This window comes from Gorilla gorilla, chromosome 2 (assembly GCF_029281585.2).
Source record: "Gorilla gorilla gorilla isolate KB3781 chromosome 2, NHGRI_mGorGor1-v2.1_pri, whole genome shotgun sequence".
Lineage (NCBI taxonomy): Eukaryota > Metazoa > Chordata > Mammalia > Primates > Hominidae > Gorilla > Gorilla gorilla.
This window is the reverse complement of record NC_086017.1, coordinates 58,925,582-58,951,555: the sequence shown is the minus strand read 5'-3', so window position 1 is coordinate 58,951,555 and position 25,974 is coordinate 58,925,582. Positions and strand designations below refer to the sequence as shown.

Sequence of the window (25,974 nt, the reverse complement as noted above, 5' to 3'; positions counted from 1 at the left end):
CTATTATTTCTTTTTCTTTTTTTTTTTTTTTTTTGAGACGGAGTCTGGCTCTGTCGCCCAGGCTGGAGTGCAGTGGCGCAATCTCAGCTCACTGCAAGCTCCGCTTCCCGGGTTCACGCCATTCTCCTGCCTCAGCCTCCCGAGTAGCTGGGACTACAGGCGCCCGCCACCACGCCCGGCTAATTTTTTGTATTTTTAGTAGAGACGGGGTTTCACCATGTTAGCCAGGATGGTCTCGATCTCCTGACCTCGTGATCCGCCTGCCTCGGCCTCCCAAAGTGCTGGGATTACAGGCGTGAGCCACCGCGCCCGGCCTATTACTATTATTTCTAAGAGATGGGATCTCACTGTGGTGCCCAGGTTGGAGTGCCGTGGCTATCCACAGACAGGATTCTACTACTGCAGTATGGAAGTTTTGACCTGCCCCATTTCCAACCTGGGGCGGTTCACCCCTCTTTAGGCAACCTGGTGATTCCCTGCTCCCTTGAAGTCACCATATTGATGCTGAACTTAGTGTGGACACCTGATTGGCATAGCGCACTATAGCCCAGAACTCCTGGACTACTCAAGCAGTCCTCCTGTTTCAGCCTCTTGAGTAGCTGGGACTGCAGGCATGCACCATCATCCCAGGCCCTTTTTTTTTTTTTTTTTTTTTTTTTTTTTTTGAGACAGTCTCACTTTGTCGCCAGGCTGGAGTGCAGTGGTGCGATCTTGGCTCACTGCAACCTGCGCCTCCCAGGTTCAAGCGATTCTCCTGCCTCAGCCTCCCAAGTAGCTGGGATTACAGGCATGCTCCACCATGCCCAACTAATTTTGTATTTTTAGTAGAGACGGGGGTTCTCCATGTTAGTCAGGCTGGTCTCGAACTCCCGACCTCAGGTTATCCACCTTCCTTGGCCCCCCAAAGTTCGTAGTGCTAGGATTACAGGCGTGAGTCACCACACCTGGCCTTTTTTTCTTTTTTTTTTTTTTTTTTTGAGACGCAGTCTTGCTCTGTCACCCAGGCTGGAGTGCAGTGGTGTGGTCTCGGCTCACTGCAAGCTCTGCCTCCCAGGTTTATGCCAGTCTCCTGCCTCAGCCTCCCGAGTAGCTGGAACTACAGGCGCCCACCACCACGCCAGGGTAATTTTTTGTATTTTCAGTAGAGACAGGGTTTCACCGTGTTAGCCAGGGTGGTCTCGATCTCCCGACCTCGTGATCCACCCACCTCAGCCTCCCAAAGTGCTGGGATTACAGGTGTGAGCCACCGTGCCCGGCTTTTTTTTTTTTTTTTTTTTTTAAATGGAAGGCTTAAAGAATGGATTTTGGTGGTTTATAGCAAGTAACTTTTTGAAGCTTTTATTTTTTCTGACAGCTGAATATCTAGCTTATTTACCTTTTTGCTCAGGAAATAAATGTATATTTGGACTAGAGTTTCTTAGAGTAACTTTTTAAAGGTACTATTCTAGAAATACTGGCTGGTAGGATTTATTTGGAGATGACATAGGCAGCAGAATTGTTTTTATCATATCTTTGGAACCTTGATTGACAAAAAATATGTTCTGGACTTTGGTATGAAATGTATTCTAAAATAAAATATTGATTAAATAGAAGTTATATTCACTTAGCTAAATGTTTGTCAAAAATAGAGGACATCTTGCTGGGCGCAGTGGCTCATGCCTGTAATCCTAGCACTTTGGGAGGTTGGGCAGATCGCTTGAGGCGAGGAGTTTGAGACCAGGCTGGCCAACATAGCAAAACTCCATCTCCACTGAAAATACAAAAATTAGCCGGGTATGGGGGCAGGTGCCTTGTAATTCCAGCACTTTGGGAGGCCAAGGCCGGCAGATTACAAGGTCAGGAGTTCGAGACCAGCTTAGCCAACACGGTGATACCCTGTCTGTACTAAAAATACAAAAATTAGCTGGGCATGGTGGCGTATGCCTGTAATCCCAGCTACTTTGGAGACTGAGGCAGGAGAATGGCTGGGACCCGGGAGACAGAGGTTGCAGTGAGTAGAGATCACGCCACTGCACTCCAACCTGGGCTACAGAGCAAGATTCTGTCTCAAAAAAATAAAAAATAGAAGGCTTCGGCCAGGCGTGGTGGCTCACGCCTGTAATCCCAGCAGTTTGGGAGGCCGAGGTGGGCGGATCTCTTGAGCCCAGGAGTTTGAGAACAGCGTGGGCAACATGGCAAAACCCTGTCTCTATAACAAATACGGTAATTAGCTGGGCGTGATGGTACACGCCTGTAGTCCCAGCTGCTTGGGCGGCTGAGGTGAGAGGAACAATTGATCCCAGGAGGTTGAGGTTGCAGTGAACCAAGATCTTAACCACTGCACTCCATCCTGGGTGATAGAATAAGACCTTGTCTAAAGAAACCAACAGCAAAAAATCAGGGGTGTGGAACTTTTAATTTCCTGATCTTACATAGTGAGAACTCCATAGATACTCTGAATTTTTTTTTTTTTTTTAAGGTGGAGTCTCACTCTGTTGCCTAGGCTGGAGGGCAGTGGTGCAGTCTCGGCTCACTACAACCTCCATCTCCTGGGTTCAAGTGATTCTCCTGTCTCAGCCTCCTGAGTAGCTGGGATTACAGGAATGTGCCATCATGCCCGGCTAATTTTTATATTTTTAGTAAAGGCAGGGTTTCACCATGTTGGCCAGGCTGGTCTCGATCTCCTGCCCTCAGGCGATCCACCCGGCTCAGCCTCCCAAAGTGCTGGGATTAGAGGCCTGAGCCACCGCACCTGGCCATTACTCTAAAATTAATGAGTCTACAAGTAGAGGCTTAAAGGTATGAAAGTAATCATAACAAAACTAAGAATAAAAATGTGATTGGCAGGGTTTGGTGAGAGGAGGGTGATTTTTAGTTTTTTATTTATAATTTTTTTAGGCTTTTTTTTTTTTTTTTTTTTTTGAGATGGAGTTTCGTTCTTGTTGCCCAGCCTGGAGTGCAATGGCATGATGAAGAACTAGAGGTCAAGGCATACTTAGCTGTTTTTACTTTTTATTTTATATCTTTTTATACTATTATAATTGTTTTTCTTAGTTGAGTTTCATATCCCTGTCCCCAACCCCCCAAGAAACCTCCAAAAACAAAACAAAAACTAGGTGGAATTCTATACTGAATACTGAAGAAAGCTTGTTTCTAGGAAGAAAAGAAGAAAAGTCGGTGAAATTATCCTTTACACTTAATATCAGAGTTGAGGTGAGGCTTAAGCTGCCCCTTCTGAGTTTCTGAAACTTGAAATACAAGAGTGAGGAGAAATAGGGTTACTAGGAGGATCATAGAGACTGGCTTTACTGGGCAATAGTCACGAAGGTTTTTCAGTTCTGTAAACTTTGTTTGAGGTGTTTCTTTTTTCTTGTTTTTTTTTAATTATTTTTTGTTGTTGTTTTTGTTTTGTTTGATATTGAATTCCCATCTACTCCGTTGGGAAGCAGTGTTTCTTTGTATTGGTGTTTAGTCATTTGTCTTTTCCCAGACTTCAGACAAAACAGGTTTTTGCTGCATGTAAAAACGCTTTACTTTTATACCTTAAAAAAAAAAATTGCTTTTTGTAGTAGCTTTGAAAATTTAATCAGTCTCAGTATATTATGTGAATGCAACTGACAGTTGAAGAAAATACATTTCAGGAAATGTAAATTCCAGCTGACCTCTGCTGCTCTTTTATAATAGAGATGAAAAACTGAAATTATGTACCAGCATGGTAGAGGACCTGTTAATGGCTGCTCATATAATCTCTCCTTTGTCCCCTTTTGAGCAGAAGGGTATATGTGATTAGATATTAGAGTTTCATAACTTTGTAATGTTACCGGATCTCTATTATGAAAGATGCCTTTTTTTTTTTGAGATAGAGTCTCACTCTGGTGCCCAGGCTGGAGCGCAGTGGCACGATCTCGGCTCACCGCAACCTCTGCCTCCTGGGCTGAAGCAATTCTCCTGCCTCGGCCTCCCGAGTAGCTGGTATTACAGGTGCCTGACACCATGCCTGGCTAATTTTTGTATTTTTAGTAGAGACAGGGTTTCGCCTTGTTGGCCAGGCTGGTCTCAAACTCCTGACCTCAGGTGATCTGCCTGCCTTTGCCTCCCAAAGTGCTGGGATTACAGGTGTGAGCCACCGCACTGGGCTGAAAGATGCCTTCTTAAGGAAATCGCTACTGTGCTATTAACAAAGGGGAACTTTGATACATTCTGTGCAAGTGTGGCAAATGAGTGCTCTCGGATCACCTAAGCCAAGTAGCCTTCTCTGAATCTGTAGTTAGGCAAAGTGTGCTTGGCCTGATGCTCTCTTTATGTGTGATGTGGACATCGTTGACCACTTAATTATTATTATTTTATTATAATTGTTATATTTAATTATTATAATTAAAATATTTTTATATTTATATAAAAATTATATTTATATTACATAATTATAATTATTATAATATTTTTAATAATTATTTATTTTATTTATTTATTTCTTTTAACAGATGAAAGTCTCTCTAGGTTTCCCAGCCCAAAGACCTGGTCTCAAGCAATCCTCCCACCTCAGCCTCCTGAGTAGCTGAGACTACATGTGTGCACCACTGTGACCAGCTGATAACTTAATTTTTTTGTTTGTTTGTTTGTTTGTTTTAGACAGAGTTATGTTCTGTCGCCTAGGCTGGAGTGCATTGGAGTGATCTCGGCTCACTGCATCCTCGATCTCTGGGCTCAAGCAATCCTTCTACCTTAGCCTCCGTAGTAGCTGGGACTACAGGTGCATACCACCACACCCAGTTAATTTTTATATTTTTTTTGTAGAGATGGGGTTTCTCCATGTTGCCCAGGCAGAGGTGGAAGGATTGCTTGAGTCCGTGGAGCTATGGATATTATAGAAACCAATTGGGTGGCTCACATCTATAATCCCAGCACTTTGGGAGGCCAAGGCGGGAGGGTCACCTGAAGTCAGGAGTTTGAGACCAGCCAGGCCAACATGGCAAAACCCAGTCTCTACTAAAAATACATAAATTAGCTGGGCATGGTGGTGGGCACCTGTAGTCCCAGCTACTCGGGAGGCTGAGGCAGGAAAATCACTTGAACCTGGGAGGCTGCAGTGAGCCGAGATCGTGCCACTGCACTACAGCCTGGGCGACAGAGGGAGACTCCAACTCAAAAAAAAAAAAAAAAAAAAAAGGACGGGCATGGTGGCTCACGCCTGTAATCTCAGCGCTTTGGGAGGCTGAGGCGGGCGGATCACGAGGTCAGGAGATCGAGACCATCCTGGCTAAGATGGTGAAACCTTGTCTCTACTAAAAATACAAAAAAATTAGCTGGGCGTGGTGGTGTGCGCCTGTAGTCCCAGCTACTCGGGAGGCTGAGGCAGGAGAATGGTGTGAACCCAGGAGGTAGAGCTTGCAGTGAGCCAAGATCAAGCCACTGCACTCCAGCCTGGGCAACAGAATGAGACTCCGTCTCAAAAAAAAAAAAAAAAAAAGGAACCACAATTCTTCCTGTTCCCCATTGAATTTCAAATGCAGCAGGTATATATGAAGCAACTACCATGGGTGAGCTATTCGGAGAGAACCAGGACATAGTCTTGTCTGCCAAGAACTTAGAGCCTAGGTAGAAGAAAGGAGATGTTTACCCACATATTTTATATCTGTAACATAAGGTAGAGCATCTGGTCAGTCTAGTGTATCTATCCTGATTGCTCAAGGGAACAAATCACCTTTCCAGACATTCAGAATTGTCTGAGAATCCTTTTTGGCAAAAATGTTCGCTTGTTTTCTGTTACTCTTTCATCCTGCTGCTACTTTTGTTCTGGAGGTCGGGCTGTTGAAGGGAGGGTGGTACAAAGGTAGCAGCGACAGGGGTCAGCAGTCCACAGATTGCACACTTTTCCCTCAGATGATGAGAGTTAACTGTACGTCTGCAGGTTAATTCTTAAGGTAATTAAATACCTGATGAAAACTTGTGGAATTTATTTCTGAATTTTAGTAGTGACCTGGATATTTAAAGCACTATTTACCTTTTTTCCAGAATTATTTTAATAGTATTAGTTACATTTCTGTAGTGCTATCTATGTGTTAGATGATTTTCTAAATGCCTTATTTAATCCTTATATCAACTGTGAGGTAAGTACTATTGTGTCCCCATTTACTCACAAGAAAACTAAGGTTAATTGACTTTTCTAGAGTTACATAATAAAGGAGACATAAAGTTGGGATTTGAACCCAGGCAGCCTGGCTCCAGAGTCCATGCTCTTAACCAGTAAGCTGTGTTGCAAAAGAATGTGAGCACCATATGGCAAAATAGGATTTTTGGTTTTTCTGATGGGAGATGAAGAACATATCCTCTGCCTCTTGTGTCTTGCCACAACTAGGTGGCATACCTATCTCTGCTATAGGAAATACTTGGAAATAAAACGTATCCATAGGAATCCCTGCCCCTAGCTTCCTCCTTGCTTGGTGTCCTCTCTGTGATGGTCACAGAGCAGTTTTGCATGTGACATTTACTGTCCAGTGCTTGGCTCTGCAGAGAAGATGGGATTGACCTAGTGCTGCGTGGAAAGTGTGTTTTCAGCCTGTTTCATCCAGTATTGTGAAGCATGTGTTTGTTTTTTGTTTTCAGTGTGATATTTTTATTTAAGAAATGTTAATAGAAATAATTTTCAAACATCCATTAATTGAAAAAATAAGGTGGTATAATAAAACTTTATTTTTTTGATTCTATATGTATACAGCTGCCCTGAATATATTCCAGTCTTGTGCAAGGGTAATTGCTTCTGGGCATTTCCTCCTAAAAACAGTAACATAATTTTGACTTCTGTTTATTTCTAGGAACCCTAAGGACTCTGCAATATGAATAATTCCCTAGAGAACACCATCTCCTTTGAAGAGTACATCCGAGTAAAGGCACGGTCTGTCCCGCAACACAGGATGAAGGAATTTCTGGACTCACTGGCCTCTAAGGGGCCAGAAGCCCTTCAGGAGTTCCAGCAGACAGCCACCACTACCATGGTGTACCAACAGGGTGGGAACTGCATATACACAGACAGCACTGAAGTGGCTGGGTCTTTGCTTGAACTTGCCTGTCCAGTCACCACCAGTGTTCAGCCACAAACCCAGCAAGAACAGCAGATCCAGGTTCAGCAGCCGCAGCAGGTTCAGGTATATGGGAAATGCCGAGATGCAGCCTGTTTAATGTACTTTATTTGTTGTCAGTGTTTTAGTTAGTGGGATCATCACATCTATGTGGATGTTATAGGTTATTTAACACTAAGATTTTCAAAGTTAATGTGGACTAAAAATTTTTTCTTTCTTTTCCTTTTTCTTTAAGTTTTTTTTTTTTTTTAAACAAACCCCAGTGTCAAGGACTGACTTTGAATAGATTGCAGCCAGGGATCTGCTTAGCTACCTAGGAAACCCCAACCCAGAAGCGGGTCATCTATGATTGGTTTAGCATCAGGTTCAACATGCCTTGCATGATGAGTGAGGGGGCGCCACCTTTCTGGCAGCACCTTTTCCCAGGATGAGGGGCTCTCCACACCAGAACCCGGTCCCGGCACGTGACCCCGCCAGCGGCGATGTCAGTGATGGTGGGGGACTGGCTTTCCGAGGCCAACCAACACTCTGTGGTGCTGCCATGTCATTGTACTTGGGTTGTTTTCTTTGTTTGTTTCTTCTTTTTTTGAGATGGAGTCTTGCACTGTGGCCCAGGATGGATTCTCCTGCCCCAGCCTCCTGAGTAGCTGGGATTCCAGGTGCCTGCCAACACACTTGGCTAACTTTTTATACTTTTAATAGAGACGGGGTTTCACTATGTTGGCCAGGCTGGTCTTGAACTCCTGACCTCGTGATCCGCCTGCCTCCTCATCCCAAAGTGCTGGGATTACAGGCATGAGCCACCGCACCCGGCCACACCTGGGATGTTTTTTGCTTTTCTTTTTTGAGACAGAGTCTCATTCTGTCACCCAGGCTGGAGTGCAGTGGTGCATTCTTGCCTCTGTCCCCCGGGTTCAAGCTATTCTCATGCCTCAGCCTCCTGAGTAGCTGGGACTACAGGTGTGCACTACCACCCTCAGCAATTTTTGTTGTATTTTTAACACAGACTGGGTTTCCCCATGTTGGGCTTGAACTCCAGACCTCAAGAGATCTGCCTGCCTCGGCCTCCCAAAGTGCCAAAGTGCTGGGATTACTGGTGTGAGCCACCAGGCCCAGCCTTTTTTTTTTTTTTTTTCTTTGAGTTGGAGTTTCACTCTTGTCCAGGCTAGAATGCAATGGAGCCATCTTGGCTCACTGCAACCTGCACCTCTTGGGTTCAAGCGATTCTCCTGCCTCAGCTTCCTGAGTAGCTGGGATTGCAAGCATGTGCTACCACGCCCGGCTAATTTTTGTATTTTTAGTAGAGACTGAGTTTCACCATGTTGGCCAGGCTGGTCTCGAACTTCTGACCTCAGGTAATCTGCCCTTCTCGGGCTCCCAAAGTGCTAGGATTACAGGCATGAGCCACGGCGCCTGACTTTTTTTTTTTTTTTTTTTTTTTTTTTGAGGGACAGGGTCTTGCTCTGTCACCTAGGCTGGAGTGCAGTGCAGTGACACGATCACTCCTCACTGCAGCTTTGACCTCCAAGGCTGAAGCGATCATCCAGCCTCAACCTCCAAGTAGCTGGGACCACAGGCATGTACCACCACGTGCAGCTAATTAATTTTTTTTTTTTTTTTTTTTTGTAGAGATGTAGTCTCCCCATGTTGCCCAGGCTGGTCTTGAACTCTTGGCCTCAAGATATTCTCCTGCCTTGGCCTCCCAAAGAGCTGAGATTACAAATATGAGCTGCCATGCCTGGCCTTAAAAATATTTTCGAGTACTGTAAACTAAAAACACCACAAATATTTGGTCTTTTTTATTTGAGATGGAGTCTCGCTCTGTTGCCCAGGCTGGAGTGCAGTGGTGCAATCTCAGCTCACTGCAAGCTCTGCCTCCCAGGTTCACGCCATTCTCCTGCCTCAGCCTCCCAAGTAGCTGGGACTACAGGCAGCTGCCACCACGCCCAGCTAATTTTTTTGTGTTTTTAGTAGAGACGGGGTTTCACCATGTTAGCCAGGATGGTCTCGATCTCCTGACCTCGTGATCCACCTGCCTCGGCCTCCCAAAGTGCTGGGATTACAGGCATGAGCCACTGCGCCCGGCCCAAGTATTTGATCTTTGCTGTGGAGAGCTGAATAGTTTTGAAATTAGAGATCTTTTGGTACTGGGTTTAGATGTGATAGCTTCATATGACCGAGGCTTCCTTTCTTTTCTTTTGTATTTTTTCCTGAGATGGAGTCTCACTCTGTCCCCCAGGCTGGAGTGCAGTGGTGTGACCTTGGCTCTCTGCAAGCTCCGCCTCCCAGGTTCACGCCATTCTCCTGCCTCAGCCTCCCGAGTAGCTGGGACTACAGGCGCCAGCCACCACGCCTGGCTAATTTTTTGTATTTTAAGTAGAGATGGGGTTTCACCATGTTAGCCAGCATGGTCTCGATCTCCTGACCTCATGATCCGCCCACCTCGGCCTCCCAAAATGCTGGGATTACAGGTGTGAGCCACCACGCCCATCTGAGGCTTCCTTTCTATTTGTGTCATCCTGAATAGAGACAGAACACAGGAGGGCTGGTCTTGGCTGATTACTGATAGTGTAACATTTGAAATTAATTTAAAAATGGAAAGGCTGATGTATTTCAGTGATCTTCATTAACTTGTGTGATTCCATAACTCAGATTACGTATGGATTTCTGGGTCTGTGTTTGTTGTTTGTAAACCACAAAACGGCTAAGTGCATTTGTGAATGCCTGTAATCCCAGCACTTTGGGATGCCAAGGTGGATGGATCATTGAGTCCAGAAGTTTGAGGCCAGCCTGGGCAACATGGCAAAACCCCGTCTCTACAAAAAATAAAAAAAAATTAGCCAGGGGTGGTATGTACTTGTAGTCCCAGCTATTTGGGAAGCTGAGGTGGGAGGATTGCTTGAGCCCAGGAGGTTAAAACCAGCCTGGGCAACATGGTGAAACCCTGTTTCTACCAAAAATAAGAAAAAATTAGCTGGGTGTGGTGATGCACGCCTATGGTCTTAGCTACTAGGGAGGCCGAGATGGGAGAATCGCTTGAGCCTGGGAGGTGGAGGTTACAGTGAGCTGAGATCGTGCCACTGCACTCCAGCCTGGGTGACAGAGTGAGATCCCATCTCAAAAAAAATAAAAATAAAAATTGTAAGGCACAAAAAAATAATGCTAATTGATGATAAGCTTTCTGGAAGACGAGAAACTAGTACATTTGTTGAGAAGGTAAAATGTTTTCCTTTTTTTTTTTTTCGAGATGGAGTCCCACTCTGTCACCCAGGCTGGAGTGCAGTGGCGTGATCTCAGCTCACTGCAACCTCTGCCTCCTGGGTTCAAGCGATTCTCCTGCCTCAACCTCCTGAGTAGGTGGGATTCCAGGCACCTGCCACTGTGCCGGCTAATTTTTGTATTTTTAGTAGCAACAGGGTTTCACCATGTTGGTCAGGCTGGTCTTGAACTTCTGATCTCAGGTGATCCACCGGCCTTGACCTCCAAAGTACAGGTGTGATCCACCATGCCTGGCCAAAGTTTTCCTCTTTAGAGGTCTTTATGTGAGATAACAGGCTCCTCCAGTTGCAAATGCAGTTTTCTTGCCATTGTCTATTATGGTTTAATTTCATTGTATTCTGGAAGTCTTTTTATACTAAGAGGATAGGAAAGGGACTGAAACATGCTGGAGAGGCAGGAGTATAGAGAGGTGTGCCTGGTGAGATAGAAGGTTTCCCTTTCCTTCATTTTTTCTGTTTTTTTTTTTTAAAAGACAGGATTTCACTTGCCCAGGCTGGAGTGCTGTGACATGATCATGGCTCACTGTAGCCTCTACCTCCTGGGCTCAGGTGATGCTCTCACCTCAGCCTCCCGAGTAGCTAGGACTACAGGTGCGTGCCACCATGCCCAGCTAATTTTTTCATTTTTGGTAGAGATGGACTCTCGCCATGTTGCTCAGGCTGGTGTTGAACTCCTGGCCTCCAGCAGTCCTCATGGCTCAGCCTCCCAAAGTGCTGGGATTATAGGCATGAGCCACTGTTCCCAGCTGAAGTAGGTTTCACTGTAGCTCCTCAAAAATGCAGATGAGTATATTGGAAGGACATAGCCTCTGAAGCTTCAGTACTGGGTTTAAATTTGACTTGACCACTCAATTGTTGGCATGAGCTTAATCTTTACCTCCAGTTTGTTCATCAGTTAAATAGGGATAATACCATTTAATGAGACTGAATAAGATAATAAAGTATCTGGCATATGGAGAGTTTTTTTTTGTAATGGAGACAGGGTCTCATTCTGTCACCTAGGTTGGAGTGCAGTGGTATGATCTTGGCTCACTGCAACCCCAGCCTCCTAGGCTGAAGCGATCCTCCCACCTCAGCCTCCCAAGTACATGGGACCACAGGCGCACACCACCAACACCTGCCTAATTTTTTGTATTTTTGATAGAGCCAGAATTTCACCATGTTGCCCAGGCTGAGATTTACTCATTTTTTATCTTTATATTTATTTACTTAATTTTTGAGACAGAGCCTCACTCTGTTGCCCAGACTAGAGTGCAGTGGCATTATTTTGGCTCACTGCAACCTCCATCTCTGGGGTTCAAGCTAGCACGCCCGACTAATTTTTATATTTTTAGTAGAGATGGGGTTTCACCATGTTGGCTAGGGTGGTCTTGAACTCCTGACTTTAAGTGATCTGCCCACCTCGGCCTCCCAAAGTGCTGGGATTATAGGCATGAGCCACCACGCCCAGCCTTGTTTTGTCTTTGTAAGGAAGAAAAGGTACAGGAAAGGTTAAGTGAAAGAAGGCTGGCCCAGGCATGGTGGCTCACACCTGTAATCCCAGCACTTTGGGAGGCTGAGGTGAGTGGATTCCTTGAGCCTAGGAGTTTGAGACCAGCCTGGGCAACATGGTGAAATCCTGTCTGTACAGAAGTACAAAAATTAACTGGGTGTGGTGGCTTGCTTGTGTGATCCCAGGTACTCGGGAGGCTGAAGTGGGAGGATCACCTGAACCTGGGAGGTCATGGTTGCAGCGAGCTGTGATTGTGCCACTGCACTCTAGCCTTTTACACTAAGGACAGGAAAGGCGTCTCAAAAAAAAAGGAGAAAAGAAGGCTGATTTTCTGGCTCAAATTATTCTGCTGTTTTTTACAGCTTTGACCTCCTCTTTCTTACCACGCCTGGCCAATTTTTGTACTTTTTTCAGTAGAGATGGGGTTTCATTCACCATGTTGGACAGACTGGTCTTGAACTCCTGACCTTAAACGATTCACTTGCCTCAGCCTCCCAAAGTGCAGGCATGAGCCATTGCACCTGGCCCCTAGGCTGGTCTTGGGACTCCTGAGTTCAATTGAGCCACCCACTTTGTGGGTGTTTGGATTACAAATACAAAGTGTTTGGATTACAGGCACAAGCCATTACACCTGGCCCTGCTTTCTCATAAGATTAAAGAGTTTGGGGCTGGGGTGCGGTGGTTCATGCCTGTAATCCCAGCACTTTGGGAGGCCGAGGCGGGCAGATCACCAGGTCAGGAGATCGAGACCATCCTGGCTAACACGGTGAAACCCCGTCTCTACTAAAAATACAAAAAATTAGCCAGGCCTGGTGGTGGGTGCCTGTAGTCCCAGCTACTCGGGAGGCTGAGGCAGGAGAATGACGTGAACCCGGGAGGCGGAGCTTGCAGAGAGCCAAGGTCACACCACTGCACTCCAGCCTGGGCGATAGAGCAAGAGTCTGTCTCAAAAAAAAAAAAAAAGTTCGGGGATTTAAGTTTGGAGTGTTTTTTGAGACTTTATGTTCAAGATAAACTGATGAATGCTTGAACTTGGGAGGTAGAGGTTGCAGTGAATTGAGATCACACCACTGCACCACAGCCTGGGTGACGGAGCAGACTGTCTCAGAAGAAAGAAAAGCCACTGACCGAGATCACTATTAACGTCGTCTTTCTCACTAAACTCTATGTAAATGAAAGAAGAAACAAATATAATGACATCCGTGAGATAGATTCAGTGTGATAGAATCATAAGAACGTATGTTTTCCCTAAGTGACTAAAAAGATACTTTTAAAAAATAAAGAATTCTGGCCAGGCCAGGCATGGTGGCTCACCCTTGTAATCCCAGCTGTTTGGGAAGCTGAAGTATGTAGATGACTTGAGCCTAGGAGTTTGAGACCAGGCTGGGAAACATGGTAAAACCTCATCTCTACAGAAAAACACAAAAATTAGTTTGGCATGGTGGTGTGCACTTGTAGTCCCAGCTACTCAGAAGGCTGAGGAGCTCCTTGGGCCCAGGAGTTCGAAGTTGCAGTGAGCTGTGACACGCCACTGCACTCCATCCTGGGCAAAAGTGCAAGACCCTGTCTCTATAAAAAACAGAACAACAAAGCATTTTTAAGAGTATTGGAAGAAATGAATACCATTTAAAAACCACTAAATCTAAGAAATTGATAAAAGAGAATAAGTAGACAGAATTAGGTGATGAAAGGCCAGGCGTGGTGGCTCATGCTTGTAATCCCAGCACCTTGGGAGGCTGAGGCAGGCGGATCACCTGAGGTCAGGAGTTTGAGACCAGCCTGGCCAACATGGTGAAACCTCATCTCTGCTAAAAAATACAAAAATCAGCCGGGCATGTTGGCAGGTGCCTATAGTCCCAGCTATTCGGAGGCTAAGGCAGGAGAATTGCTTGAACCTGGGAAGCCAAGGTTGCAGTGAGCTGAGATCGTACCATTGCACTCCAGACTGGGCAATGTGAGTGAAACTCTGTCTCCAAAAAAAAAAAAAAAAAATTTGGTGACGAATACATGTAGGAAAGAACTTTTGGGGAAAGTGGGGCAGTTCTTAGAGTGCCCTAAGCTGAGAAGTAGAGGTCCACTGGGGTAGCTTTAGAACTAAGGGTTGGGAATTGACTAGAGACTTCAAAACACACACATACACATATGTATACTTACAGCTCACATTACCTTGATGAGCAAGTTAGAGATAACATTAGTTTGATGATAATTGTTACTGCTCTTTTGAGTAAGAATCATAGGCTGGGTGCAGTGGCTCATACCTGTAATCTCAGTACTTTGGGAGGCTGAGGCAGGAGGATCCTTTGAGTTCAGGAATTCAAGACCAGCCTGGGCAACATAGTGAGACTTTGTCTGTACTAAAAATAAAATTAGCCAGATGTAGTGGTACACACCTGTAATCTGAGCTACTGAAGAGGCTGAGGTGGAAGGATCGCTTGAGAATACTTTATCTCAAAAAAAAAAAAAAAAAAAAAAATTTCCCCCCCATGGATCTGTATTTTCGCCAGCCTTTTAGAGTGCTCTTTGTGGTCCCCTCGCCCACACAGATTATCAACTATTAATGCAAGTTATAAGTGTAATTGGAGGAAACGTCCTTTTTTTCTGTAAAAAATAATTTTCAGCTGGGTGTGGTGGCTCATGCCTCTAATCCCAGCACTTTGGGAGGACAAGGCGGGTGGATCACGAGGTCAGGAGTTCAAGATCAGCCTGGCCAAGATGGTGAAATCCCGTCTCTACTAAAAATACAAAAAAGTAGCCAGGCGTGGTGGTGGGCACCTGTAATCCCAGCTACTCGGGAGGCTGAGGCAGAGAATTGCTTGAACCCGGGAGGCGGAGGTTGCTGTGAGCCGAGATTGCACCACTGCACTCCAGCCTGGGCGACAGAACAAGACTATGTCAAAATAAATAAATAAATAAATAATAATAATAATAATTTTCTACTTGAGGCTTTTTTGCCTTATTCAAGTAGTTCTAAAAGTCTTATCACAAATTTCTAACCTACAGGATGCTAGAGAGATGGTTTGTGCTATATTGATACCTGCAAGAGTAGTTTTATTCCTTTCTACTTTAAATTTTAGCCAAGTTTGGCCGGGTGTGGTTGCTTATGCCTGTAATCCCAGCATTTTGGGAGGCCAAGGTGAGTGGATTGCTTGAGCTCAGAAGTTCTAGACCAGCCTAGGCAACATGGCAAAACTCCCATCTCTACCAAAAATACAAAAAATTGGCCAGGCATGGTGGTGCATGACTGTGATCCCAGCTACTCAGGAGGCTGAGGCTGGAGGATCACTTGAGCCCAGGAGGCGGAGGTTGCAGTGAGCTGAGATCGTGCCACTGCACTCTAGCCTGGGCAATAGAGCACAGACCCCATCACAAAAAAAAAAAAAAAAAAAAAAGAAAGAAATTTTAGCCAAGCTTGGCTCTGTCATCCATGCTGGAGTGCAGTGGCATGATCACAGCTCGCTGCAGTCTGGACTTCCTGGGCTCAAGTGATCCTCCTGCTTCAGCCTCCTGAGTAGCTTGGACTACAGCTACTACGCCCAACTAATTTTTTTTTTTTTTTTTAATTTTTTTGAGACGGAGTCTTGCTCTGTCACCCAGGCTGGAACGCAGTGGTGTGATCAGAGGCACACTGCAACTTCAACCTCCCATGCTTAAGGGATCCTCCCACCTCAGCCTCCTGAGTAGCTGGGACTACAGGCTACAGAGTAGAGTGGCACAATCATAGCTCAGTGCAGCCTTGAACTCCTGGGCGCAATTGATCGTGCCATTTCAGCCTCTGGAGTGGCTGGGACTACAGGCATGCACCACCACGCCTGGCTAATATTTTTACTTTTTGTGGAGAGAGGAGTGTTGCTATGTTGCCTAGGCTAGCCTCAAACTCCTGGCCTCAAGTGATCCTCCTGCCATAGCCTCCTGATTTAGGATTACAGGCATGAGCACAGCACTTAGCACCTCATTTCATTTTAATTTCAAGTAAAATGTAATACTTTTTTTAAAAAGTGTTGACAGTTGTTATATCTGAATGAAAGAATTGTGGGTTTTTTTTTTTTTGTTTCCAAATTCTTTTTTTTTTTTTTTTGAGACAGAGTCTCACTCTATCGCCTGGGCTGGAGTGCAGTGGCATGATTTAGGCTCACTGCAACCTCTGCCTCCTGGGTTCAAGTGGTTCTCCTGCCTCCGCCTTCTGAGCTAATTTTTTTTGTATTTTTAGGAGAGACAGGGTTTTACCATGTTGGTTGGCCAGGATGGTCTCAATCTCTTGACCTCGTGATCCGCCTGTCCTGGCCTCCCAAAGTGCTGGGATTACAGGCCTGAGCCACCGCGCCCGGCCTTTTGCCAGATTCTTAATATGATTATTTAGTAATTTTCTACCCAATGAAAAAGCTTGGCTCTTATATAAATTAAAAAAATTGAAGGGAAGTAATATAAATAACATTTAATTTCTTTTTTGTTTTTTTTTTTCGAGACAGAGTTTTGCTCTTTCACCTAGGCTGGAGTGCAGTGGCGCTATCTCGGCTCACTGCAAGCTCCGCCTCCTGGAATCACACCATTCTCCTGCCTCAGCCTCCCAAGGAGCTGGGACTACAGGTGCCCACCACCACACCCAGCTAATTTTTTCGTATTTTTAGTAGAGACGGGGTTTCACCATGTTAGCCAGGATGGTCTTGATCTCCTGACCTTGTGATCTGCCTACCTTGGCCTCCCAAAGTGCTGGGATTACAGGCGTGAGCCACCGCACCCAGCCCTTAAATTTACTCTTAACTCTTATTCCCCTAATTTTAAATTCTTACTATTTTGGATATAAAGTGACATCAGATTATTTGTAATTTTGTTTATTTCTGGAGTGACGGACAGGTGCCACCACTTAGGAGGTGGATTGGGAGGTTCTAACTCCCTAGTATTTCTGCTAACAATAGCCATTAGCCATTTAATTGTTTATTTTGGAAGCTTGAGCACTGATAAGTAATTTCTCTCTTTTTTTTTTTGAGACAGAGTCTCTCTCGATGAGGCTGGAGTGCAGTGCCATGTTCTTGGCTGACTGCAACCTCTGCCCCCCAGGTTCAAGCTATTGTCCTACCTCAGCCTCCTGAGTCGCTGGGATTACAGGTGCACACCACCACGTCTGGTAATTTTTGTATTTTTATTAGAGATGGGGTTTAACCATGTTGGCCAGGCTGGTCTCGAACTCCTTACCTCAGGTGATCCACCTGCCTTGGCCTCCCAAAATGCTAGGATTACAGGCATGACTCACGTCACTTGGCGTGATAAATGATTTCTAAGAAAAATCAGTTGATCAGATAATAACTCATTTTAAAAGAAGAAAAATCATCTGGGTGCAGTGGCTCATGCCTTTGTGAAACCTTGTCTCAACTAAAAATATGAAAATTAGCCAGGCACGGGTGGCAGGTGCCAGTAATCCCAGCTACTCAGGAGGCTGAGGCAGGAGAATTGCTTGAACCTGGGAGGAGGAGGTTGCAGTGAGCCAAGATTGCGCCACTGCATTCCAGCCTAGGCGACAGAGTGAGACTCTTGCCTCAACAAAAAAAAAAAAGAAAAGAAAAGTAAATTAAGAAATACAGTAAAGCATGAAGCATATGAGCTATGATTCAGTGATAGTAACCAGATTTTTGACATTTTGTTTTAAGCAAGCTGTATTATAATTTAAAAACATACTATGTGTTTAACACAATAGTAGTGGTTCTTTTTTCTTCCTTACCCTTATTTTTTTCTGAGATGGGGGTCTCACTGTCACTCATGCCAGAGTACAGTGACACGATCTTGCGTCACTGCAACCTCTGCCTCTTGAGTTCAAGTAGTTCTCCCACCTCAGCCTCCTGAGTCACTGGGACCACAGTTGGCTCACAACCACGTCTGGCTAATTTTTTTGTATTCTTGGTAGAGACGGGGTTTCACCACATTGCCCAGGCTGGTCTCGAACTCCTGAGCTCAAGCAGCCCACCAGCTTTAGCCTCCCAAAGTGCTGAGGTTACAGGCATGAGCTACCATTCCTGGCCAGAAGTGATTCACAAATGGTAGTTCAAGAGACTTGTAGGGGCCTGTAATCCCAGCACTTTGGGAGGCCAAGGCAGGCAGATCATGCGTTCAGGAGATCGAGACCATCCTGGCTAACACAGTGAAACCCCATCTCTAATAAAAATACAAAACAAAAATTAGCGGGCGTGGTGGCGGGTGCCTGTAGTCCCAGCTACTTGGGAGGCTGAGGCAGGAGAATGGCGTGAACCCGGGAAGTGGAGCTTGCAGTGAGCCGAGATCACGCCACTGCACTCCAGCCTGGGCGACAGAGGGAGACTCCGTCTCAAAAAAAAAAAAAAAAAAAAAAAAGAGACTCCTGGTAGCCTCCAAGCACCTTTTAGGGTTCCTCAAGGTCAAAGCTGTTTTTATTACAATGCCAGTGTATTATTTGCCTTTTTCACTTTCATTCTCTCCTGACCATGTACTGGAGTTTTGCAGAGGCCATGTGTGATGTATGATAGCACAACAGATTGAGTGTAGAAGCAGATAGGAGAATTCAGCTACCTTATATTAAGTCAGCCATTAAAGAGGTTTGCAAAAATGGGTCAGGTGCAGTGGCTCACGCCTGTAATCCTAACACTTTGGGATGCCGAGGTGGGCAGATCACTTTGAGGTCAGGCGTTCGAGACCAGCCTGGCCAACATGGCAAAAACCTGTCTCTACTAAAAATACAAAAATTAGCCGGACATGGTGGCTTGCCCTTCTTATCCCAGCTACTTGGGAGGCTGAAGCAGGAGAATTGCTTGAACCCAGGAGGCAGAGGTTGCATTGAGCTGAGTGAGCCAAGATTGCATCACTGTACTCCAGCCTGGGCAACAGAGTGAGACTCCATCTCCAAAAAAAAAAAAAGAGCTTTCCAAAAATGTAAAACAATGCAATTCTTATTATAATTATTTTGGCAAATAGTTATTTTTCATGAGAATATGTTATTTATGTTAACATATAATGGCTTTATTTTTGTTTGTTTTTTTCTAGAACAACTCTTGCTCTGTCCCCCAGGCTGGCATGAGTGACACGATCTCGGCTCACTGCGACCTCTGCCTCCTGGGTTCAGGCTGTTCTCCTGTCTCAGCCTCCTGATTAGCTGGGATTACAGGCATGCACCACCACACCTGGCTAGTTTTTGTATTTTTAGGACAGACAGGGTTTCACCATTTTGTCCAGGAGGATCTCGAACTCCTGACCTCATGTGACCCTGCCTGCCTTGGCCTCCCAAAGTGCTGAGATTACACGCATGAGCCACTGCATCTGGCTTTATCTGATTTTTAATTATTTTTTTTTGTTTTAGTATAGACGGGGTTTCACCGTGTTAGCCAGGATGGTCTCGATCTCCTGACCTTGTGATCTGCCCACCTTGGCCTCCCAAAGTGCTGGGATTACAGGTGTGAGCCACCGCGCCCAGCATGGTTTACAATTTTTAAAATTCCTAGTTTTGGGCCAGGCGTGGTGGCTCATGCCTGTAATCTCAGCACTTTGGGAGGATGCGGTAGGTGGATTGCTTGAGGATATGAGTTCAAGACCAGGTTGGCCAACATGGGGCAACCCCATCTCTAATAAAAATACAAAAACAAACAAAAAAAACAGCCAGGCATGGTGGTGGGCACCTGTAATCCCAGCTACTCGGGAGGCAGAGGTTAAGAGAATCGCTTGAACCCGGGAAGACAAAGTTGTACTTCCAAGGTCACACCACTGCACTCCAGCCTGGGCGATAGACTGAGACTCTGTCTCAAAAAAAAAAAATTAGGGCCAGGCATGGTGGCTCACGCCTATAATCCCAGCACTTTGGGAGGCCAGGGCAGGCGGATCACCTGAGGTTGGGAGTTTGAGACCAGCCTGACCAACATGGAGAAACCCCATCTCTACTAAAAATATAAAAAACAAAAAACAACAACAACAAAAAACCAGCCAGGCATGGTGGTGCATGCCTGTAATCCCAGCCACTCAGGAGGCTGAGGCAAGAGAATCGCTTGAACCCGGGAGGCAGAGGTTGCGGTGAGCTGAGATGGCACCATTGCACTCCAGCCAGGGCAACAGAGTGAAACTCCATCTCAAATAAAAAAAGAATTAAAAAATTAAATTCCTAGTTTTAATTTAGAGTACAAGTAAATATTACTAGATATAACCTATGTAAACAAGTTCTTTTGGGTCTTCAATATTTTTTGACCAAATTCAAGTTTTTTGGTGTTAGAGTTTCACTTTGTTGCCCAAGCTGGAGTACAGTGGCACGTGCCGTTCATAGTTCACTGCAGCCTCAATCTCCTGGGCTCAAGCAGTCTTCCTTCCTCAGCCTCCCAGGTAGCTGAGACTACAGGTGTGTGTCCACACCCAGGTAATTTTTAAAATTTTTTGTAGAGATAGGGGTGTCACTATGTTGCTCAGGTTGATCTCGAACTCCTGGGTTCAAGCAGTTTTCCTGCCTTGGCCTCCCAAAGTGCAGGGATTACAGGCATGACCATGATGCCCAGCCCCAAATTCAAGCTTTGACTAAGAAATCTTGAAAACTGCTGTTCTGTGGTAATTGGCTACATAGTTTCCTCTTATGTCTTTGGCATATAGCCCTAGTTCTTAAATTTGACCATGTAATTACACTGGAGGACTTGATAAAACCACTTCTTAGAATTTCAGAGTTAGTAGGTCTGGACAATTAGTTAGTAGTACCTGACAATTTGTATTTCTGAGTGCCTGGATGCTGCTGCTGCTGTTGGCATAGAAACTACATTTTGAGAACCACTGGTGCAAGGAAATAATATTTTACTTCATGGAGAGAAATAATAAACCTACTTATTTGAGCACCTATTATCTGTAACTAAGTATTATTTTATGTTCAAAACACTGTAGGGAAGTAGACATTCTCCCCTTTTGTACTTACTGTACCTAAAGAAACTGTTTAGAGGTTAAATTTCCCCATGGATTCACAGGCAGAAAAGTGCAGCATCAATTCACATTGAAGTCTGTGATCTCAAAACCTGAGCCTTTTTTTTTTTTTTGAGACGGAGTCTCGTTATGTCACCCAGGCTGGAGTGCAGTGGCGTGATCTTGGCTCACTGCAAGCTCTGCCTCCCAGGTTCACGCCATTCTCCTGCCTCAGCCTCCCGAGTAGCTGGGATTACAGGCGCCCGTCACCACGCCCGGCTAATTTTTTGTATTTTAGTAGAAATGGGGTTTCACCATGTTAGCCAGGATGGTCTTGATCTCCTGACCTCATGATCCACCTGCCTCGGCCTCCCAATGTGCTGGGATTACAGGTGTGAGCCACAGCGCCAGGCCTTTTTTTTTAAAAATATACTTAGTAACAGCTTTATTGAGATATAAGTTACCCATTTGAAATGTATAATTTAGGCACAGTGGCTCACACCTGTAATCCCAGCACTTTGGGAGGCCAAGGCAGGTGGATCACTTGAGGTCAAGAGTTTGAGACCAGCCTGGCCAACATGGTGAAACCCTGTCTGTGCTAAAAATGCAAAATTTAGCTGGGCGTGGTGATGCGTGCCTGTAATCCTAGCTACTCAGGAGGCTGAGGCACGAGAATTGTTTGAACCAGGGAGGCAGAGGTTGCAGTGAGCTGAGATTCCACCACTGGGCAACAGGGCAAGACTTCACCTCCCAAAAAAAAAAAAAAAAGGCGACTAAACCAATTTTTTGTTGTTTTTTTTTTTTTTTTTTTTTGAGATGGAGTCTCACTCTGTCCTTGGCTGGGCTGGGGTATAGTGGCGCCATCTCGGCTCACTGCAGCCTCCACCTCCCAGGTTCAGGCAATTTTCCTGCATCAGCCTTCCGAGTAGCTGGGATTACAGGCACGTGTAACCACGCCCAGCTAATTTTTGTATTTTTAGTAGAGACAGGGTTTCACCATGTTGGCCAGGCTGGTCTGGAACTCCTGACTTTGTGTCCACTGGCCTCAGCCTCCCAAAGTGCTGGGATTACAGGTGTGAGCCACCGCATCTGGCCAACTACACCAATTTAACATGCCCACCAGCAGTTTCAAGTTGTCGATATCCTCATCTATACTTGTTATCTGTCTTTTTTAGTTATAACCTATTAGATATAAAGTGGTTTCTCATTGTGGCTTTGATTGGAATTTCCTTCACAGCTAGTGATATGGAGCAACTTTTTATGTGGTTCTTGGCCATTTGCATATATTCTTTTTTTTTGGGAGATAGTTTCACTCTTGTTGTCCATGCTGTGGTGCAGTGGTGCAACCCCCACCTCCTGGGTTTAAGTAGTTCACCTGCCTCAACCTCCCAAGTAGCTGGGATTACAGGCATGCACCACCATGCCCGGCTAGTTCTGTATTTTTAGTAGAGATGGGGTTTCACCATGTTGGTCAGGCTGGTCTCAAACTCCTGACCTCAGGTGATCCACCCACCTTGGCCTCCCACAGAGCTGGGATTACAGGCACGAGCAACTGTGCCTGGCCTCATTTTCTGCCTTCTTGTTTTCTACGTTTCTAATTCCTACTTGTGGTTAGGGTAATTTATCTATGTGTCTGATGGTAAAAGCTGTTTTTTAAAAGTTGCATACTATGTATTTTTTTCTTTTCATGCTCTTTTGCATGCTGACATAATAATAAGACAGTAACTATTGTTATCAGAAACATGTCATCCAGGTTATGGTAATATTGCTCAGATTAAATTATTGGGATTCTGTTTATTTAAATGCCTTTCCCATTAAACATATGTTAAGTAAGCACTCTAAAGCAGTGGTCCCCAACGTTTTTTGCACCAGGGACTCGTTTTTTGGAAGACAGTTTTCCACAGACATTGATGGGGGTGGTGGTTTGGGATGAAACTGTTTCACCTCACATCATTAGGCGTTAGATTTTTTTTTTTTTTTTTTTTTTTTTTTTAAGATGGAGGCTCACTCTGTCACCCAGGCTGTGATGCAGTGGTGCTCTCTCTGCTCACTTCAACTTCCGCCTCCTGGGTTCAAGCTATTCTGCCTCAGCCTCCCAGGTAATTGGGATTACAGGCATGCACCACCATGCCTGGCTAATTTTTTGTATTTTTAGTAGAGGTAGAGGTGGGGTTTCACCATGTTGGCCAGGCTGGTCTTGAACTCCTGGCCTCAAGTGATCTGCCCTCCTCAGCCTCCCAAAGTACTGGGATTACAGGTGTGAGCCAATGCACCTGGCCAGGCATTAGATTCTAATAAGGAGCATGCAGCCTAGATACCTCACATTTGCAGTTCACAATAGGGTTTGTGCTCCTACAAGAGTCTAATGCCACCATTGATCTGACAGGAGGCGGAGCTCAGGCGGTAATGCTCACCTCTGTGCTGTGTCGTTCGCCTACGGACCAGTACTAGTCCTTGGCCCCAGGGTTGGGGACTTCTGCCCAAAAAATCAGGCTGGGGGCTGGGTATGGTGGCTCACGCCTATAATCCCAGCACTTTGGGAGGCCGAGGCCGGTGGATCACCTGAGGTCAGGAGTTTTGGACCAGCCTGGCCAACATGGTGAAACCCCGTCTCTACTAAAAATACAAAAATTAGGGCTGGGTGTGGTGGCTCACACCTGTAATCCCAGCACTTTGGGAGGCCAAGGCAGGCAGATCACGAGGTCAGGAGATCGAGACCATCCTGGCTAACAAGGTGAAACCCTGTCTCTACTAACAATACAAAAAATTAGCCAGTCGTGGTGGCAGGTGCCTGTGGTCCCAGCTACTTGGGAGGCTGAGGCAGGAGAATGGCATGAACCTGGGAGACGGAGCTTGCAGTGAGCTGAGATCACACCACTGCACTCCAGCCTGGGTGACAGAGCGAGACTTGGTCTCAAAAACATATATATGTATATATAAATTAGGTCCGGGCATGGTGGCTCACGCCTGTAATCCCAGCACTTTGGGAGGCCGAGATGGGCGGATCATGAGGTCAGGAGATCAAGACCATCCTGGCTAACACGGTGAAACCCTGTCTCTACTAAAAATACAAAAAATCAGCGGGGCGTGGTGGCACGCACCTGTAGTCCCAGCTACTCGGGAGGCTGACACAGGAGAATCGCTTGAACCGGGGAAGTGGAGGTTGCAGTGAGCCGAGATCGCACCATTGCACTCTAGCCTGGGCGATAGAGCGAGACTCCGTCTCAAAAAAAAAAAAAAAAAAAAAAAATTAGCTGGATGTGATGGCGGGCACATGTAATCCCAGCTACTTAGGAGGCTAAGGCAGGAGAATAGCTTGAACCGGGGAAGTGGAGGTTGCAGTGAGCCGAGATCGCACCATTGCACTCTAGCCTGGGCGATAGAGCGAGACTCCGTCTCAAAAAAAAAAAAAAAAAAAAAAAATTAGCTGGATGTGATGGCGGGCACATGTAATCCCAGCTACTTAGGAGGCTAAGGCAGGAGAATAGCTTGAACCGGGGAAGTGGAGGTTGCAGTGAGCCGAGATCGCACCATTGCACTCTAGCCTGGGCGATAGAGCAAGACTCCGTCTCAAAAAAAAAAAAAAAAAATTAGCTGGATGTGATGGCGGGCACATGTAATCCCAGCTACTTGGGAGGCTAAGGCAGGAGAATGGCTTGAACCCGGGATGCAGAGGTTACAGTGAGCCGTGACTACCATATCACTCCAGCCTGGGGAACGAGCGAAACTCCATCTCAAAAAAAATAAATAAATAAATAAGGCCAGGCATGGTGGCTCAAGCCTGTAATCCCAGCACTTTGGGAGGCCAAGGTGAGCGGATCACAAGGTCAAGAGATCGAGACCATCCTGGCCAACCAACATGGTGAAACCCCGTCTCTACTAAAAATACAGAAATTAGCTGGGGGTGGTGGCATGCGTCTGTAGTCCCAGCTACTCAGGAGGCTGAGGCAGGAGAATAGCTTGAACCCAGGAGGCGGAGGTTGCAATGAGCTGAGATCATACTACTGCACTCCAGCCTGGTAACAGCGAGACTCTGTCTAAAAAAAAAAAAAAAAATTAGCTGGGTGTGGTGGTGGTGTACCTGTAGTTCTAGCTATTTAGCAGGCTGAGGTGGGAGGATCACTTGAGGAGTTTGAAGTTTAAAGTGCCCTATCATCTTATCACAGTACTCTAACCTGGGCAACAGAGCAAGACCCTATCTTTAGAGGAAAAAAGGGTCCCGTGTGGTGGCTCACGCCTGTAATCCCAGCACTTTGGGAGGCCAAGGTGGGCGGATCACGAGGTCAGGAGATGGAGACCATCCTGGCTAACATGGTGAAACCCCATCTCTACTAAAAATACAAAAAAAAAAATTAGCCGGGTGTGGTGGCAGGCACCTGTAGTCCCAGCTACCTGGGAGGCTGAGGCAGGAGAATGGCGTGAACCTGGGAGGCGGAGCTTGCAGTGAGCTGAGATGGCACCACTGCACTCCAGCCTGGGCGACAAAGCGAGACTCCGTCTCAAAAAAAAAAAAAAAAAAAAAGAGTGAAACTCCATTTCAAAAAAATTTTTTAAATGCTGGCCGTGGTGGCTCACGCCTGTAATCTCAACACTTTTAGAGGCCAAGGTGGGCGGATCACTTGAGGTCGGGAGTTCGAGACCAGCCTGACCAACATGGAGAAATCCTGTCGCTACTAAAAATGCAAAATTAGCTGGACATGGTGATGCATTCCTGTAATCCTAGCTACTCAGGAGGCTGAGGCAAGAGAATTGCTTGAACCCAGGAGGTTGAGGTTGCAGTGAGCCAAGATCATGCCATTGCACTCCAGCCTGGGCAACAAGAGCAAAACTCCGCCTCAAAGAAAATGGAAATAAAAATGCCGGCTCTTTTGGCTCACACCTGTAATCCCAGCACTTTGGGAGGCTGAGGTGGGTGGACAGTTGAGGTCAGGAGTTCAAGATTAGCTTGGCCAACATGGTGAAACCTCATCTCTACTAAAAATACAAAAATTAGCTGGGTATGGTGGCACACGTCTATAATCCCAGATACTCGGGAGGCTGGCTTCAAGAATTGCTTGAGCCTGAGAGGTGGAGATTGCAGTGAGCTGAGATGGCACCACTGCATTCCAGCCTGGGCGACACAATGAGAATTTGGGGGAAAAAAAAAAGAACCAAAGTTTTGATATTTCCTTGTTAGACTCCAGCATGTCTGTAATCCCAGCTACTCTAGGAAGCTGAGGCAGGAGAATCGCTTGATCCCAGCAGGCGGAGGTTGCAGTGAGCTGAG

The 25,974-nt window shown here is 45.7% G+C and overlaps 1 protein-coding gene across 6 annotated transcripts in view; it reads left to right on the top strand.

Annotated features, from left to right (window-relative positions):
* Nucleotides 1-25,974, top strand: part of QRICH1 (glutamine rich 1) — a 63,883-nt gene that overhangs the window by 9,664 nt on the left and 28,245 nt on the right. For all 6 annotated transcript variants that reach the window (XM_004034113.5, XM_019023098.3, XM_019023094.3 and 3 more), the window contains one exon: nucleotides 6,792-7,121. In XM_004034113.5, coding sequence (XP_004034161.1) covers nucleotides 6,813-7,121 — 309 coding nt within the window. In that variant the 5' untranslated portion in view covers nucleotides 6,792-6,812. The remainder of the gene's footprint in view (nucleotides 1-6,791; nucleotides 7,122-25,974) is intronic.